This window comes from Ostrea edulis, chromosome 2 (genome assembly GCF_947568905.1).
Source record: "Ostrea edulis chromosome 2, xbOstEdul1.1, whole genome shotgun sequence".
Classification (NCBI taxonomy): domain Eukaryota; kingdom Metazoa; phylum Mollusca; class Bivalvia; order Ostreida; family Ostreidae; genus Ostrea; species Ostrea edulis.
In genome coordinates, this window is record NC_079165.1 from 60,176,178 (window position 1) to 60,195,820 (window position 19,643).

The 19,643-nt window shown below is 32.5% G+C and overlaps 1 protein-coding gene across 1 annotated transcript; it reads right to left on the reverse strand.

The window, feature by feature from the left end:
* Positions 1–1,601: 1,601 nt before the first annotated feature.
* Positions 1,602–16,274, reverse strand: LOC125681790 (uncharacterized). Its single transcript, XM_048922007.2, has 4 exons — positions 15,868–16,274; positions 11,883–12,022; positions 6,339–6,444; positions 1,602–4,195 (listed from the first exon to the last, which is right to left on the reverse strand). Exons 1-4 carry the CDS (start codon positions 15,905–15,907, stop codon positions 3,903–3,905), a joined length of 579 nt encoding a protein of 192 aa, XP_048777964.1. The 5' UTR covers positions 15,908–16,274; the 3' UTR covers positions 1,602–3,902.
* Between the last annotated feature and the right edge of the window lie 3,369 nt (positions 16,275–19,643).

Consider the following 19,643-nt stretch of genomic DNA (forward strand, 5'->3'; position numbering starts at 1 on the left):
GCATTCATTTCTCCAACAAACTTACAGCATCCAGTTTTCAAACTTACAACATCAAGTTCTCAAACAAACTAACAGCATCCAGTTCTCAAATGAACTAACAGCATCCAGTTCTCATACTAACTTACAGCATCCATTTCTCAAACTAACTTACAGCATCCAGTTCTCAAACTTACTAACAGCATCCAGTTCTCAAACTTACTAACAGCATCCAGTTCTCAAACTGACTTGCAGCATCCAGTTCTCATACTAACTTACATCATCCAGTTCTCAAACTAACTTACAGCATCCAGTTCTCAAACTAACTTATAATATAATAATACCATATTTATATAGCACCCTTTTCATACACTATGTATGCTCAAAGGTGCTATGGCATCCAGTTTTTAAACTGACTTTCAGCTTCCAGTTCTCAAAGTTTGTTACACTATCAATATGCAACAGATCTGAATTTAAGTTTTCTGTTTTTGTTAATGTTCAGAGTGACCTTTGGTCCTCTTGTTTCTATGAAGTGATACTACACATGCTATGCTTACATATTAGAACATAGATTACAAGAAAATCTTTATTTTTGTTTGAAATTCTTGATAACAGTACAATAAAAAGATTGCCAATTGATCCCGAAATGTTTGTGGAGCTATTTTTAGTTATGTCGCATGCAAGGTATTTATCAGTTCTTTTTTATTTAACTTTGTCAACACTTTATATAGAAGAGAGTGGGGTTGCAATTAATTCCCCTCTACCCCGATTGGTAAATTTGACCAAAAAAAGTTTTTGCATTATTTTAGAGGCTGCAACACTTTACCCTTTTGGCAGAAAAAGTACCATATTTTTAAAGAAACCTGCTATCAGATAGATTTAGATAACCTTAAAGTTTGTGAGGTCATTTCAATTGATGGATTTTATGGACTGCAGTCAATGGACATATCTGCCATTGGAGTGTTATATTTGTTTCTGAAATACTTGATAGATAGATTACAATGTACGACAGAAAAATGAAATCCAGGTTCATATAGCTCCATGGTTTCTTACATATCTACAGAATTTGATAGAAAATCATAAGTTTCATATTCAGTCTGTGTCATGTGCCTGTTGGCAAAATAGAAATGTGGAAAAAAGATTATTCATTAAGTATAAACAGAGTGACTTGACACTTACATGTATCTACAAAATCTCTCTGCTAATGGGTTAGAAGAATTAGTATGCACCATTAGTTCTTCCTTGCTAGTTTACTGATCATTGATATATTACCCTTACCAGTTTCATCTTCTCAGGTGAAGCACGCAGCTAAACCCGAGGGTGTAGCAAACTCAGCTAAAGAAGGACAAATCTTACCAGCTCACACTGTTTCCACAAAAAGAGTTATCTCTCTTTACAAGTTTTTCAAAGATTAATTTACAATAATTAATTAATCTTTGCTTCTTTCTTTCTTTTTTTTTTCTTTTGCTCTTTAGGAAATTTAAGACACACACCCCCACCCCCTTTTGTAAAATCCTGGATCTGCCACTATAATACCATCATATAGCCATACCAACATCACTAGTATATACATATATATGGTAGAATAAAATCAAATGACTTCCATCATCAGTTCACATAAATCATTGTAACTTTGTAAAAATTTAATTATTTATATGCATGAATAATTAACATACAATATCAATAAATTGCACATAAATATAACATTAATTCCTGAAACCATGTTTTTTCCTATCTAATATGATTCTTACTAATAATGGACACATTCTGTTTTACATGTGATTAAATTTGATTTACACTGTGAGGCAATTGAAAATACAAATGTAATATAAGTTGTGCTAAATTACTGATAATTACTCATTATCTACATGTATATCATTTATTGATCCACTATTGTATTAGGTATTCGATGCATCAAGTATGAGGGCCCTGGTGGGGACGTGAAGACTTTTCCTTAATATGCATGTATTTACCAAACATATTTCTAAACACAAAAACATGTACTAATATGTTATTTACGAGGTCGTTTTTATCATATGTAAATTTCACAACAGAATTATACCGCATACTTGAACTTGTTCAGGTTTTCAAACTGATATAATATGTCCTGACATGGAGCTTTAATATGTTTATCAATAATAAACCTTAATATCCGATTCCATCCACATAACAATGCTTTGACTACTAAAATGAAAAACCACATAATTCATAAAAGTATCAATATTTTGACTATCAGTGTACAGGTGCATTCATGATTTTAAAAAAATACAACCCAACCCTGATATGAGAATAAATAGTGAACTATGCAATGCATGTAAAATTGTTATAGATGCGTTTTGTATTCTGTACATGTAGCCTTTTTTCACAATATTGCCTGACAGTAAATTTCAATCGCATTCTAAAACAGCATATGGTGTAAATGGGCAAGAATGTGTTTTTCTATTATCTCATTTTAATAACTATTCATCATCAATATCATCATCAATATCAAATGAGTACAGAATCATCCCATATAGTTTGCTTCTTTGTTGCTTTTTGGGAGAATTCAAAATGTCAACTATAAGGGTTTCCCATTTGGAGCAAACATTTGTAACCTTTTGAAAAGTATATTACTGTTCTTTGCTGAGGGGGCTTTGGAGTGTTAATTCAACGACATTTTATTGATAAATATCTCACCAAATGAAACCTGATGCAACCGATTCAAATTCTGAATAGAATCTATAATCCAGCTGTATACTGAGGCAGATCTTTTGTGTCCGTATTACACACATCACATTTAATCGCTGGGCTAGAATTTCGAAGGTTTATATTATAAATTGGTTTTTTAATAATATTTCCTAATCTTACTCGTCAATCAATGCATTTAATCTAACCAAAATCATTATAAAAGTTTAAATGTATACCTAAAATTTTAATTAAACTGAATTGCCTGTACATTAGAGTGAAACAAATCTTGTCTCATTTACGGGGTATATGATCACTTTAAATGTAATATGCCCACACAAAAAAAAAAGTTTAGCTCGATCCAGAAGTGAGGAATTCCCTAGAAACACGAGGTTTTGAAAGATCATCAAATTCGAAATCAAATGATTGAAAAAGCTAACGATAATGTAACACAAAATACATTCCTCGGGAAATAATCTGCATATGCCGGCATTTAATAGTGTGAAAGGAGGTACATCACTGAATTTATAGTAGATACATAAACCTACAACCATTAAGGACTGTATCAAATAAACTACTGAAAAAAAAAATCATCTTTTGTATACATGTATATTACCTGTTGCAGTTTTATGATGCAAGACACCAAACAAACAATACACAACATTTTTTTTCTATCAGAGCTGACAAGGAAATTTAAGACCTTGATTGATATATAGGTAGTATAAATTCCTATAAATGCAACTGGGCTGGGAAATGTGTGAGGTCCACGTGTGTACATGGGTCAAAACTCTCAAATAAGAAGCCTGCTGCTACAGAAAAAGGAATCTCATCAACATAGGACATTATTTTGACCTCATGCTGCGCCATTAGGGTTTCCATTTAAACAATTTTCAATCTATTTGACACAATTACAAGCATTGAGACAGAGGAGATATTTAAAAACTCTTCTATAATGGGCATATTCCAGTGTAAAACCCCACTGTGAACAATTAGTGACTTTAAACTCCCATACTTATATTTTCTCAAACTTCTGAATATGGTTGTACCAGCTGGGTATTTGTTGTCTTTACAGGAGTTGTAACACATAAGAAAATCTTACTGACAACTTGCATAATATCCATATCATATATCACAGGCTATTTGGGTACATGTAATACATATATATAATAATAAAAACAGAGGACTAGACTAAATGTTAACAGCTACATGTATATAATATCATCTGTGGAATGAACAATATAAAGACATAAATGTAGGTCACTTTATCCTCTTTTTGATTCTGATATGCTATGACCACTAGCTCTACTACTAGTTCTCTCTTCAATCGTTGTCAAATTATCCTTTCTCAGCGAACTGTTTGAATCATCGGAGTTGTCTATTTGGATTGGCTGTTCAAGTTTTGTATTGTCATTTGATTGGTTACTGTGTACTCCTGCTATGGTTACAGTAATTTGTTTTTCATCACTACCATTATGGTTCTTCGAGCTTTTTGCCTTGCCACCTTTTTTTGATTTTGGACCATCCCCATTTACATCTGTCTTGAAGTGAACTTGCTCTAGAATGGAATTAAATTAACAGTCTGTAAATCACCTTGAAGGGCTATTTAGTTGTCCTATATTAATGAATAACAAGAGGCCCATGGGTCATATTGTTCACCTGAATCACTTTGCTCATACAGAGATGAAAAGTTAACAGTAAAGGTGTGAAACTTTAACCCCATATTGTGGCTCTGCCATTTGAACACGCTGGAATCTTCACTACATCGTACATGAGAATGACTGCATTTTAACTTGACTAATTGTACCCTTGTAGTTCATGAGATAATTTTCAAAGGTTTTCCCTATATATCTGTGGTCCCATCTTGTGACCCTTTTCACAAAAAAATCTTTATGACTAAGATAAACTTCTTGCTCTGGCTTATATTCAAGTAAGTGCCACTATGCCCTGAGTATGAATGCAAGTTTCATCGCCTATATGCATACTTAGTTTTGCTTGTTTAGAAACATATGAGCAATGAATTATAAAGGAATCACAGCATTTTAAAATTTTCATCTTCATCAAAAGATATTTTGTGAAAAGAACCACTGGTCCTCAGAGTCCTGATTTAGATTTACTTGAAAATAGCCTATATAGGGAAACTTTCATGCAAGGTTTGGCTTTTCTGGTCAAAAGGTTCTTTGAAGATGTTTCAACCCCCCCCCAACCCCCCCCACACACACACACACCAACACCAAGTTTTACAATATCCCAATCATTTCCCCTCAAAGGGAGCATGTTCCTTGATCTAAATAAGAAAACTTTGATATCCTTTTCATTTAGGGATACTTTGTGCCCATTTTGATTGAAATCGGTTTAGTTTTCTGGAGTAATTAATTGACATCGATCCAGTTTTCTGGAGTATAATTGACATCGGTCCAGTTTTCTGGAGTATAATCGACGTCAGTCCAGTTTTCTGGAGTAATTAACAAAGAAAATAACAATGACAGACATTTTGATCAGAAAAGTTCGGGTGAACTGATAATACAGAAACTCAACAAATGCTACATCTTATACATACATAACTGCAAATCATTGCAATCTCAACAATTCAAATGAAAATATATGTATATATTTCATGATCATCACATTCTTGTTTCTTTGAAATAAATATACAGTTTAAACTAAATATGATTGCTATGATTTTATATAATTAAAAAATCTGTGAACAATAAAGAAACCAGATGTGTTTGTGAAACACTATGTTGACCATGGTGAACTGTTGTAAATTTTACCACTTGACCTTTCCTTGATATATAGCTTTGATCTCAACCTTTCAGAGTTACGGCCCTTTGGTGTGGTAATTTATTAGGTTCTTGTCACAATACTATCAGTCATCTTTTTTTCAATAGTTTGTTAACAAAGGGTAATTTTACTGAGATTTAAAGTGTAATATTCACTTAAAAAATTATTACTGTTATACACAACCAGGATTGGTTTTGATTAGCTGTTAAAAAGAAAACTGCATGTTTGTGTGCCAGTTAATTTCTGATTAAACCTGCAAGTTAACCTTTTTATTCGTATTCAATGGTAGATGATGTTTCCAAGAGGTTTCAAGGTTCTAGTAGTTCTATATAATATAAGAATATTTCATGCAAAACATCATTCTTTCGAATGGACGGACAAGCATAAAGTAACAAAATAAAATGGCTCAAGCCCACAATGATTGAATCTACTCTATAAGTTCTGGTTATCATGGTGGAGTGGTTTATGATAAACTTTTGTTAAACTATACCTATCTTATCTTCATGATTTACTGATTATCTCTCTTTAAAGACGGCTCTTCATTGGAACAAAGTTAAATCCTTTTCAAAGAAATATATACTTTGTGGCATTGTTTGCTTAAAATAGGTCCATTCGTTCTTGAGAAATTGAAAATGTGAAAGTTTGATGCCATTGATGAAATGAAACTTTACACTAAAATTACTAATTGTGTGAAAGATCTAGCTACCATTTGTAGGAAATTGACATTGTAGAATTTGTTTAAAAACTTTTTTTTTTAAATTACAAGATGAAAGTGGTATTACTGTCTTCACACATATACCAACTTAAAAGAAACTATCTGCATATTTACTTTGGTCTTCTTAATGGAAAAAAAGAAGAAAAGTGCAGCCAATTATATAACAATATTGATTACTGCACGTATTGAATGCCAGTCTTACTTCTTATACTGTTGTTAGGAACAGGTGAACTGGTTCCCGATGTTGCCCTTGATCTGGTCCCCAGAGATAACCGCTCCTTTTCTTCCATTATTTTTCCAGACATTTCCTAAAATATCAAATTAATGGTATGAATCATGCATTAAGACTTTAAGTACTTGATTAATTTGATGCATTAAGTAGTTTAAATGCCATTCAAATCAAAGCATATATAACTAGTCTAGGTACCTTAACCACCATGTACTCAGATAAACTAGTTTTGAATCATATAAATCATGGTTACCTAATCAACATTAAAAAACTTGCATGACTACAATTTGTAAGACTCAGGATATTGATTACCAAATATCTTGTTTACCAGTGATTATGTAAATTAAGCCTTAATAAATGTTTGCATCATAAGTGCATGAACAACATTATGAAACCAAATTCCTTTCTGAAATATATACAAATTATATTAAAGCTTTAATAAAACCTAAATGTGCTACTGAACTCAGATAATCAGAATTCCCATTTCTGAAATATTTTGAGAGAAAAAATCTTTTGACAATTGCAGGTTTGAATGATATATATGATCAAAACGATTTCAATAAGAGGACCTTTTACTTGTTATCAGTTTAATCAGAAGAGAACTACACTATGTCTACAGGAAAAGATTTACAGATCATGAACTTAGACAACGTGAAAAACCTTTAATCCTGCTCTCACTGTCACCCACTCACAATAAAACCTTTCTGCTTTAGTATCTTCAATCTCACCAATTAATAATTTCAAACCTGCCTTTGACTTTTTCAACTGATTTTGAACGCCTTTCTATGGCCATCAGAAAACATTTTTAAGACTGAGATTTTCAATCACCATGATACAAATTCACAAGAGAAGCAGGAATATACAGAAGAACATTTTCAAGTCAAGATGCTAAAGAAATTCTACACAGACTGAAAAAACAATGCAAGTTTTGCAGTATGCATGGTCTATTATTTTCATGGGCTTCTTTACTGTTTTTTTTTTAAATAAGCCCCATCCAATTAATGACTGTAAAGTATAATAAAATATTTAATAATTCGGTATATAACTGTAGTATGAGCTGCATTTCCCTGCAGTGCTTCATTACTTTGTGCCTTCTCAGGCTTCTATACACCATTGTCTTTGCTAACTGGTGCAAAGCTATCAAAGTTGGAATTAAAATACTAGTTGTCATAGAAAGTCAGAGTTCAAGAACTATGTCATTTAAGAATCAATGCAATTTAACAGGCATACTGCTCACAATACAATGGGGAGCATACCCCATGAAAATTACATGTTGATTAGACTAGACAAGAATTCTGAGAATTAAAAGCAAAATTATGAGCTTAATTTACATAGGGCTATTGGTACATTAATAAGATTTTCCTTTAGATTGAGACATTATTCAGAAGCTAGTAGACTGGATACCAAAATGTCACACCTCTTCACTGATGCCGTGACTCCAATACTTTCAATTAATCATGCCATCAAGATAATAGCTAGTTATTGACCACTTCCATTCTCCAGCTTCATGATGTTTTCACCCCTGTCATCCTCAGGTGTACTTTGTTATTTGATTACCTGATGCTAATTTCTCATGCAGAGGAGACATAAAACATTGATCAAGGTATCATCTTGTCCAGTTCTTATTTACTGCAAGTCAATACCTGCTGTCTTACTTATTGTTAACTTCCAGGACAGTTGTAGGTTAAGGTGTGAATCTAAATCAGGCCTGAATTTCTCCAAAAAAAAATTGAAACTTGGACTTAGTCTGTCGTTTTACTCAAATTTTGACTTCTTTAATAAAAGAAAACTCAAACTTAAGTGTGAGATTTTTTTGGAGAAATTCTAGCTAGAGCAGAAAAAGTTTTGTCAAGTTATCCTCCCCTCCCACAGCAACATTGCCCTTGTGTTCATGTGCAAATCTGTACAAATGTTGTAGACACCATATAAAGAGAACTTTCTCTGCAGATATCAGTCTCATACTTGCATTTGCAAGGTCATCATATCTAAAAGACCGGAGACTTTCACTTTTAATGTCAGGCAGTCCCTTGCCCATGTCTTGGTGTTGATGCAGCGAACGTAAATTGATTGAGAATCAAACCCCGAGACCTCCTATTTGCAAAGCAAACAGTGGCCATAGCCACTAAGCTACCATGATTAATCATAAGTGAAGGTCACAGTCAGCAATTGCATATCACAGCTTGTGGAGGGCCTCCGTGGCCGAGTGGTTAAAGCATTGCGCTGAAAATCACACAGCCTCTCACATCTGGCGATGCAGGTTCGAATCCCGCTCGTGCCAGTAAGTGAGAAAGTTTCCCAGTTTACTTTCGGAAGGTCGGTGGTTTCTTCCCAGGTACATTGTATCTGGGTTCTCTCTTCCACCAATAAAAACTGGGTGCCACCAGATAACTGAAGAATTGTTGAGTGTGGCGGAAAACATCAATCAATCAATCACAGCTTGTGGACACCAGTTAGAAAGTTTTAGGTAGGTAGAAAAACTTATTGTACATGTATTGATCACCAAGTGCCCCAGGTACCACCTTAGAAAAACTTAATATTTAATATGTCCGCCAACCAAGCATCAATAAGTATTTTCTCCTTTCCCACATACAATGCATGTATCAAATATGAGGCTGAAAAATCAATAGCTATCAGAGTATCCACAGACATTTACAATATTCCATTCCTGATAATGACCTTGATTTACAACCTTAGGAGTTATGACCCAGAAATCAATTGCCAGCATTTTCTCTCTTACTGTTGTCACTGTAGCAATACGGAAAGAGGGACTACAATTAGTATACTCTTTACAAGGTGAACAACTTCATTGAATGAATACCTTTCAACCAAAAATCAAAAATCAACAATGATTGTTCTCTGTCTGCTATCTCTTTAGAATGTAAAAGACTAAAAAGCATGTAGTGTAATGTTCTTTATATGGTATCCAAAACATTGTTACATCAGACTATGACCTATGACCCAGACATTAATGGAATTCCTTCTCTCCCTATCTACTATCACTAAGAAGACTGGAATAGTAACTATTCATATGGTATTCACAAAACTGTTGCATTCAATCCCTAGCTGCTCATGATCTTTACCTTTAATCTTTTGACTTAGAGATCAAAAAGGATCTTCCTCAATCTCATTCTGCTTGATCTCTCGATCTATAGCAAATATGAGACAGAAAATTGTTACATTCAATCATTTATAGTGACCAAGACTTGTGACCTTTGAACCAAATCTTTCTCTCCCTTACCTGCTATCTTTTGCTTGCAAGTATGAGACAGAAATCTTTATATGGTATCCACAAAACTGTCACATTCAAGCACTGTCTATGTCAAAGCGGATTTATCTGTTTCTACTCTTTATCACTGATGTACGTAATGAGACTGATATTAAACTGATATAGAATCATACAGTACTCTTTATAAACAGGTGCTTGCCATAACATCTTAGTACATGTATACTCACAGGCTTACACACATGACAAGCTAATACTATCCCCTGCTAATTTGAGAGCGTATTACATATAACTGTTGTACAATGTATATGTTAACTTTCAATGATAACAACTATCTCGGAATCTCAGATTCTTGGAATGGTTAAAAGGAATATTAACCAAAATTTAAATCCTTAGAAAAGTACTTCAATGCATTACTGTGTATTCTGACCAAACAATATCATGTCAAACCCAAGTATTTCAAAATTGATATATTCCATTAAAGTCAACAATACATTGTAAAGATTTACGCAAAATTGATCATTTCCAAACAATGTTAATAGTTTTGTTCCCATAGAGCGTAAATGACAAGCACCCGCACTTTGTAATAAAATTTCAGGTAATAGTCTTGTCATTACCCTTGCCAATAAAGCTGATCTGCCCTGCTATTCTACATGAACCCGGTCACGGTGTGATTTGTATGGTCTGTGTTCCATCAATAGTCTGCATGAATATGTATTTACAGACATTTGGAATCGAACTTATGTGATTACTAAAAACTGCAGAGTAATTCTTATGAAATTTTCATATCTGTGAGGAGTACATTATCCTACAATCGCTGCATCTAACTAATACACAGTCACTTTAGGATTTATATACACATGGGAAAAAAATGTCGCAACACCAGCTTTTTTCTCTTATAGCCTAACTTAAAGTATGATGATTAATTTCACACCATAGGATGAATAACAGTTTTAATGTTGATGTTATTTTTTCAATAGCATCACTAATTTCTAAAAACACCATCAGCAATGCATTCATTGTCATTCTTTTACAAAAATAAGAAGACAGAATATTTTGAGGAACATGCAGTAAAAGATAGAAATAACTTTGGGGTTGCAATACTTTTTTTCACATGTCACACAACCTATGTATTTGCAGTACTGATTGTACAAGTCCATTTTTCATAATGGTTTTAGCTTATATAGTCAAATTGACTTCGAAAATCAACTTACAATAGCCAAGTACTCAAGATTATATATTAAATGAATTATGACGTCATACACAATATGCATGAATCAATTGACTGCACGCTGTATCAGTCTTTATACTCTCATACAACAGGTTACATACTCCATCATGCCATTGCAAATTTAGCTCCCTTATCAAGACCATAGCCATTGCAAATTTAGCTCCCTTATCAAGGCCATATAGGGGCACCATTGTGTCATGTTCTTTACAACAATGTTGCTTACTAAACTGATGCAAAATTGATGGTACAAAACACTTGTCTATCATAACATTGATTTTCTGTAGGTATTTCTGGCAGTAATTGATGTTAAAGGAAAACTATCATATCAAGCATGACATTATTGCACAGAGTAAATCATAAAATATTTATCAGATTGCGTGGAATTTCTTTTAGGAATCTAATCCTGATGGAGTTGTAATAATACAACTTGAAATGAAAATTCAACGGCTTTTAAAACAATTTATCAACTTAAAATACAGTTGAATCTCAGTATCTCGAACACTGATAGCTCGAATATCATGGATATATCGAAGTGATTCGGAAGTCCTATAACCACTTTAATACTCTTTAAGTATTTTACCCTCGATATCTTGAATCCTCGGATATCTTGAATTTTTTCTCTGTCCCACTGAGTTCAAGATAAAGAGGTTTGACTATTTGCTATATGGATGGATTCCATGAAACTAGATGTGCACTTAACTTTTATTTGAACACATTTTGAAATCAATTACAATATCGCAAATGGTAAAAATTTAAATATATGGCACTGTTCAAAAGAAAGGAGAAAAAGTGTTAGGCAATTGAAAATTCAATGTTATACATATCCTGAAAGAGTCAAGTGATGACAATTTATTTCCTTAACAAAATTTAGTGGAATGCAAGGTCTCTCTCTCTCTCTCTCTCTCTCTCTCTCTCTCTCTCTCTCTCTCAAGCTAGCATTGATATAATCTTTGACATATAAATTACCCCAAAATTTGAAAAATTGTGAATTTACTTCATAGGACATTTTAACTAAACATGCTAAACTCAGGCAAACAATCTCCACTGAGTGTAATGGGTATACCTCTGCTGCAAAAGTTTTGTTGACCATTTTATCATGCAAGGATTTCTCTCGTTTGACCTTGGCTTCAAATTTCAGTGACACATCACCTCTTAGGATGTTTGGATTATTGGTAGGAGTTTGGTCCTTATCTTTGTAGACATCTGAAAAGTAAATTTAAATTTGAATTATAAGTCTATTATGTCACACTTTTAACTTGTTGCTATGGGCAGTACATTATAAATCCCATGACACATGCAAAAGTTTTTCATGACACAATTTAGATATTTAATCACGCTATACATGGGAAAACTTTATCATAGGGTCTAACAAAAATTTGCCAGTTTACATAGACTGTAATCAAGTTTCTGTACATTTAATAAAATCCTTTGACACATCATATTAACTGTCATATTTAATATAGGTTTTAGAAAGCTTTTTGCCTCATCTGACAATGAGTTTAAATGTTAAAGCGTGACAACATGCAATATCACACAATATAAAACATTCATGTGCTGTTTAAATTCTGTCCTTTGTCAGGAAAGTGCAACCAAGGCTTAAAAATCAGCCTACATATATTATAATATAAACTTAACACAGTGACATTACTCAAGTCGCTTAACTGTTAATCATGCATGATATCTTTTATGAAAACAGAGCATTAGTAAGTTTAATTATTGGTTGCATTGACAGATAAGAAAGTCGACAATTGTGTTTGTTCAAACTTTCTGATTGAATTATAGAAAGTTCTTTGTGGGTTAAAATGACTTTAATTAAAAACCCAAACCCCCCTGTGAATGAAAACTGTATTAGATTCACCTCTGTGTATGTACCTGATTTTGAAGTTTCAATGTGATGCTCTAAAAATTTGTGAAATGATCAAAATGCATGTACATATAGTGTAACCAGATTGTTTGTTTGTTTGATTGTTTGTTTTACGTCCTGTCAAAAAAAAATCACTCATATTGAAAAGTAATCAGAAAATATGTCATGTTTTCCATTAACTTAGTTAAGAAGCATTAATATCCTCGATAAATATTTTACATGTCCTTTTTAAAAATAAAGTTTAAATACACAGTTTAAGAACATGAGTCTTATAAAAATATCAGCTTTAAAAAGACTATGCCTTGGCCTAAATACATGCCATGTGAAAGTCATTACCAAATTCTTGAGAAAAGATAGCTCAAGAACACAGTGAAACATAAATAAAAGTAAATGCTATTTAAAATGTGTAATACTTCAGATAGGTTTTCTAAGTACAGCTGTACACTATTTTTCATGCAACAGCAGACCCAGATGATTAATAGGGCACCTAACTGCATGTATATGAAACACCTAGTAACAGGTATTGTTGAAATAGAGTACTTATCTGTAAGTGCACACACAAAGCAGACAAGAACCACTCTAACTGATTTTCTATCAAGCAATAAAATGAAATTACTTTAAAATTATACACATAAATTTGAAAATTTGTAATTTGTTACCATATTGTTCAAACCATCAATACCGGTATATTTTATGTAGTTGTTCCACTCTTTTAATTCCATATCCCATTTTTATTATCATTGTATGCAATATGACCTAGTTTTTAAACCAAATTTGAATTTTTAAAAGTAAAAGGTTTGTGGTTTTGAATTGAAAGATTCATCCGTTCATCAATTTTTGCATAATTTAAAGCACACACTTAATAACGGCTGTATGAAGTCATGTATTAAATGTGTAAACATCAATCCTTGTGGCTAGCACTTCAGGTCACTTTTACACTGCCATTTTGTTTACAGAAGTTATAAACTATATGTTGTTTTGATAAGTTGTTACATGTTTCGTCCACTATCACAATAAAGAAAAAGTTGAAGACACTACTAATTTTTGCTTTACACACCATAAACAATTTTGATATAAAACAAGTCCATAGGCACAAGGAGCCAACACAATATTAACATATTCAACTGGACGGTGACAAGCACCACCTAGATCACATGTCAGTGTGCATCCTAATGCTCCTCTGTGGGCCCAAATTGGTTGAATATATATTCTATTCTATTCTATAATGTAATACATGATACTGTTTAAATAAATGAGTTCACCCCACCCCCCCTTGACACACACAAAAAAAGGAAAGATCTTGCCCGTCCACTAAACTGCACACACTTTTAAAATCAAAAAGAAATAATGATTTGGAAAATTTATCCAACATTCAAGAATATGTTCTACAACTAGCAATTTTGAAATTGCTAATTCCTAAGGGTATTACTTGAATTACTTGGGGGGGGGGGGGATTCCTTGAGATGGGGAGGAGAGTGTCTGTGAATTTGTCAATCTAAGGTGTGTGACTGTATGAATATGCTAACGCTTTTCATCTTCAAATTATTATGAATTAAAATTAGTATATATCACAAATTATACAAGTATGTACAGCATTTATTATAAACATCTTGTCAATTGTTATGTATTATACAAATTTAAAGCATTGAAAAGGTTAAAAATCTTAATTACATCGTACTATCACATTAAAAAATACCAGCTTTATGCAAATAGGCTTAACCCCTGTGTTCTAATTAAGTTTATACAACAGCCAACTGTCTTTGCTGACCTCCCCCTCCTCAAACTAAACTGAAGTTTAATTGTAGAGGAATCTTATTAAAGGACCTGAGGGGGGGGGGGGGGGGGCACCACAGACACTTTTGTAAGGAGTGTAGCCCCCTTATGGACAATGTGACCTCAAAGAAAGTTTTAAGGTCACTAATAGGTCTTTATTTTTATATCAAATCACACTAGAGTCTAGTCTGGTTTTCGTGAATGAAACTAGAAACACTTAATTTTACATGATTAACACTCACTAGTATTGTTACTTGATTTTTATATAATTATTAGGATATATACCAATGAGATGTGACTCAAGGTTTCAATAAACTCAATTAATTAGTCTCTTGCTAAAATTTTGAGAAATGTGCATACACTTTATAAGTTCTAACCATATAAGAAGTGCAAAGAATATTTTCATGTTTTGATGTATAGATCTGATAAACTAGGCTAGTACTCTGATGTTTTACAATGGACACAAAAAATTCTTAGATATGGCTGTGTACAGTACTTGGCTATATAAGTAAGTTCCCAAAGAAAATTTCCTCCATACATTCCATGTAAAACTATAATTTTTCAAAATCTTCCCTTGGAGTCAACAATTTATTCAGGATGTTTTTATTTGAAATTACACATACTTATATAAGAATAGGCCGGTACATTCAAATTAAATTTAGTGTTAAAATTGTCATGTTTTTACAATAAATAATGATAGAATTATTCTGAAATCATTAGGTATTTATCAGTACTTTTTATTTCATTAAAAATAGTGCAGGAGAAGTTTTTGAAAATAGTACATAATTATATCGGTTTTGTATGAACTGCATATGAAGTATCTCTAGATAATTTTCTTTTGGGAAGTTACTTTTGGCCAAATAAAGTCAAGTCTAAATTTTTAGTATGTATAGTAGTAATAACTTTTTATATTAAAACATACTTTTGCAATCAATTAGAATTCTGATCAGAGAAGCATTAAACTTAAAAATTTAACCCTTTGCTTAAAACCATATTCATACAACATTGTCGAACACGGAGAAAGTATCATGCTAGAACTCGGGAAAATAGTACTTGCAATTTCTCATTTAGAATAAGTATTTTTAACACATAAATTTTACTTTAGTTCATCAATAATATTTAACTTATTGAATAAGTATTGGTGTATATATTTTTTCTCAAACATTCTTAGTACTTGTATTTATCTGGCCAGGGGCAAAAAAAATCAAAGTTTTAAGGGGCGGGCGGGGATGATAATCTATCAATTAAGTTGAATTGGCCTTAGAGAAAATATATCCACCTGTATATCTATAATCATAGACTTTTTTCTCTCTGATAGAATATATATAATAATTAAATCATATGATATATTGAAAACTAGCTTGTACTTATTCATGGATATTCACTGGAACTTTTATACATGACATCTTACCTGGAAAAATCCTGGACTGAATACATCCCATTTCTATCATCCATGTGCATCTTTCCAAATTATATTCCTCAGCATTTTACACGTCCGCTCCCGTCGTGTACATTTCTCAAGACAGGTGAGCTTTGTTTGTTTACCTTACAACCGGACTACGCGTGAATAAATCAACTATGCAAGTAGGCCAAGAGGTGTTCCGAATCGATAGGGAAAACTGGTCGTCTCAAAGTCTAAATTCATTTTATTTCGTATTATTGATAATAAAGTGCATAATTTTGGAGCCTGTATATTTTACAACAGAATTATTATTTTAGCTGGATTGATATGGTTAATTCTGTTTTATACGGTTGATTTCTGTTCATTTGAAAAATATGAAACGGAAATGAAAGGAAGGGAATTTAGAACGTGACTCTCCTAAACAACAAAATACTGAAATGTGCCTGTCAAAGGTACTGACTATTTACCCGGTCTCGGTCCCGGTCTTCGGTCTCGGTCCCGTGACTAAAACCCGGTCTTCGTTCCCGGTCCCAGATTTTTTTATTCGATAAAAACAGAATACATCAGAATATTTTAGCCCCAATTTCTCGTTAATTTAGATATGACATATCATGTCTGCATTCTGATAGTTGATTGATAATACTATTGTCGTCTTTCGTAAAATAATATGTGAAAACTCCGGGACCGGTGGGACCGAGAAGTAAAAACAGTGCTAAAAGCCGGTCCCGGTCTCGATGGTTTTTATTTTTCTAAATAGCCGCTTTAATCTACTTTTTTATGAGAAAAAGATAAGAGTGTTATATTCAATGACATTCCTTTGTATGCACATGTATGTTTCTGATTTATTGTATGTTTGTGTTTTATTCCAATTTTCCTTTTTAATGTCAAAATCGAACTCAACTACGTGATTTTTCTCTCCCAAATGAACGCGTTACAATACATTTTCATAAAAAGATAAGGGTGTGGAAGAGAAATGATATATATGTACTTATCCTGGTGTATTTGTTTGTAATTTACTGTTGGATGTAGTATTTACAAAGTCTTTTTTATATTTCATTTAGGTCAAACACCTGACCACACGATTGATAAAATTTTCAAATTCAATGTTGGTGTATTTCGAACCGGGTCTCTGTATATGTACATGTATTCTCTCTCTCTCTCTCTCTCTCTCTCTCTCTCTCTCTCTCTCTCTCTCTCATTTACGTGTGTATCGTGAGAATCGCATTAATTTGTTAAATTATGATGTTATATTAGTTGTTTTAATCAGGGAAGAAAAGCTTCTATGTAAATATTAGAATAATACGTGCAAGATATGAGTCCAGAATGTACGATGTATGAAGTACTTTAAAAAATTATGTTCATTAGTGAAATGGAAAAAAAAACCAAAACAAATATTGTTCTTAAATATTATTATGATTATTGAAACATGATGAATAATTGTTGTTGATAGCGAAACAAAATTAATGTGCACTCTAGTCAACAACCCCTCCCCCGCCCCCTTCCAGAAAGATTCTGAATACAAGAATGATGTTTTTGAAAAGCAAATGTTATACCCCTGTAATCGGATATTCGGGGCGCATTTATATAGTTTTTGGTCCATCCGTCTGTTTGTCAGCAAAAACTTGAACCTTCCGCATAACTTTTGAATGCATGTTGATAGGGTTTTCATATTTCACATGTGTACTCCTTGTGACAAGACCTTTCTTTACATGCAATTCTTCACTTTTCAAATTTGACCTACTTTTGAAAATCTTTAGCTTTAACCATAACTCTTGAATGGTTAGTAAAAATACACGAGGGTATAAAATGCTTCATGCAGGCATCATACTTTTCATGAAGCGCTAACAGTAGGCCTATTTGTATTTTCAAAACTGAAATTTATTTCTTAAATAAATTTACATGTATGTCTTGCATATTTATAAATGTAGATTTCATTGTTTGTAAATTTATCAGTTTATGTCAAATTTATGCACTTTGAAATATAAGATATTTTGAAAATAGGAAACCAACAGTTTTTGTGCAGCATAATTAATACATATATTATGTTTGCACATATACGTATATAACTATTCACAATAAATATAGTTACCACATAATATCACAGTAAAACATACCATAGAGTATTTGAAGATCATCTAAAGTCAGAGGGTATCTTCTGTATAAGTATACGGAATCTGAGAATTTTTGGTGAGCATGTGCTCTATGTATGACACACTTTTATAGATACTATAAATATATTAGGTGGACCTTTTTAAAAGCATTGTATCTAAAAGAACCACAACTGAAAAAAAAGAAAACTAAGTATGAAATAAGAAAGGAAAAAATATTTTATAGTTATTATTTATTGGTTATATACAACTATACCCATATAAAGAGATCGGGTTCGGAATACCAAACATGAATTTTGACAGGAATAGAAGAAATAAAATAAATGAACAAATAAACTAACTGTAAATTACAAACAAATACACCAGGATAAGTACATATATATTATTTTCCTTCTACATCCTTATCTTCTTATGAAAAGGTAATGTAACGCGATCATTTGGGACAAAATGTCACGTACAGGTACATGTCGTTGAGTTCGATTCTGACATAAATACATGTATAAACAATATTGGAATAAAAAACCTATACACACAATAAATATATGTATACAAAGGGATGCCATTGAGTATCACGTCCTTATATTTTTTATGAAAAGGTAGATTAAAGCGGCTATTGAGGAAAAATGTCGAGACCGGGACCGGCTTTTAGCACTGTTTTTATTTCTCGGTCCCACCGGTCCCGGAGTTTTCACATATTATTTTACAAAAGAAGAAAATAATATGATCAATTTACTATCAGAATACAGGCATGAGATGTCATACCTAAGTTACTGAGAAATGGGGTTCAAATATCCTGATATATTCTGTTTTTATTGAATAAAAGTATCTGGGACCGGGACCGAAGACCGGGTTTTAGTCACGGGACCGAGACCGAAGACCGGGACCGAGACCGGGTTTTAGTCAGTACCCCAATAGGCCTACATCTATATATACACTATGCATGTATTATACGGATAATGGAAGCATTGGTCATTTCTAACAATCATCAAAATAAGTTAAAAACATAAAAAAAAAAAAAAAAAAACCAGATAAAAAGATAGATAAATAAACCAAAATAAATAAATAAATAAATCATAATATTAAAAATAATAATAATGATATTTAAAGTAAGGAGTCAGGCAAAAATATCTTATTAGCCCAAAGTTTTCAAATCTATTAACTTCAATCCAAGAAATCAAAATCATTTTAATAAAAATCAAATTATTTCAATCTCGACAACGTTTTGTCCATAGTAAACCCGTGTTGTCTCCATGACAGGAAATCTATTCACAACTAAATTGAAACTGGTTAATTATGAATTGCAGAATACAGATATAAGGAACAAAAACAAATTATATACGGTCGGCGAATCCCCGTATTACAAACATATAAGTATTAAACATCAGATGGAATTGTCATTGAGAGAGATAAGATTCGTCTGATGGAATGTCATGAACGATTTTCCTCAGTCAAACTGGTTTGATTTCTTATCAACAAATATCTTATGTTTTGTACTAAAATACTTCAACTGGGTCACTATAATATACATGTACAATCTTGTAGCTTCTAATTCGGGTTAATGAAGATTACGTCATTTAACAGTCATAGATAAAACTATCAAAGTCCAGCAAAATATAGAGCCAGGTATCAGAAAAATTCAGAGACAAACTGGGTTATAATGGGGCATCTCCAGTTAGG

Bases quoted from the DNA above. Each gene is read 5' to 3' on its own strand.
- LOC125681790 (XM_048922007.2), bottom strand. From the start codon at position 15,907: ATGATAGAAATGGGATGTATTCAGTCCAGGATTTTTCCAG. The intron at 6,445-11,882 runs GTATACCCATTA...TTGATATTTTAG, and splicing joins ACAAAACTTTTGCAGCAGAG to GAAATGTCTGGAAAAATAAT. The intron at 4,196-6,338 runs GTAAGACTGGCA...ATTCCATTCTAG, and splicing joins TCCTAACAACAGTATAAGAA to AGCAAGTTCACTTCAAGACA.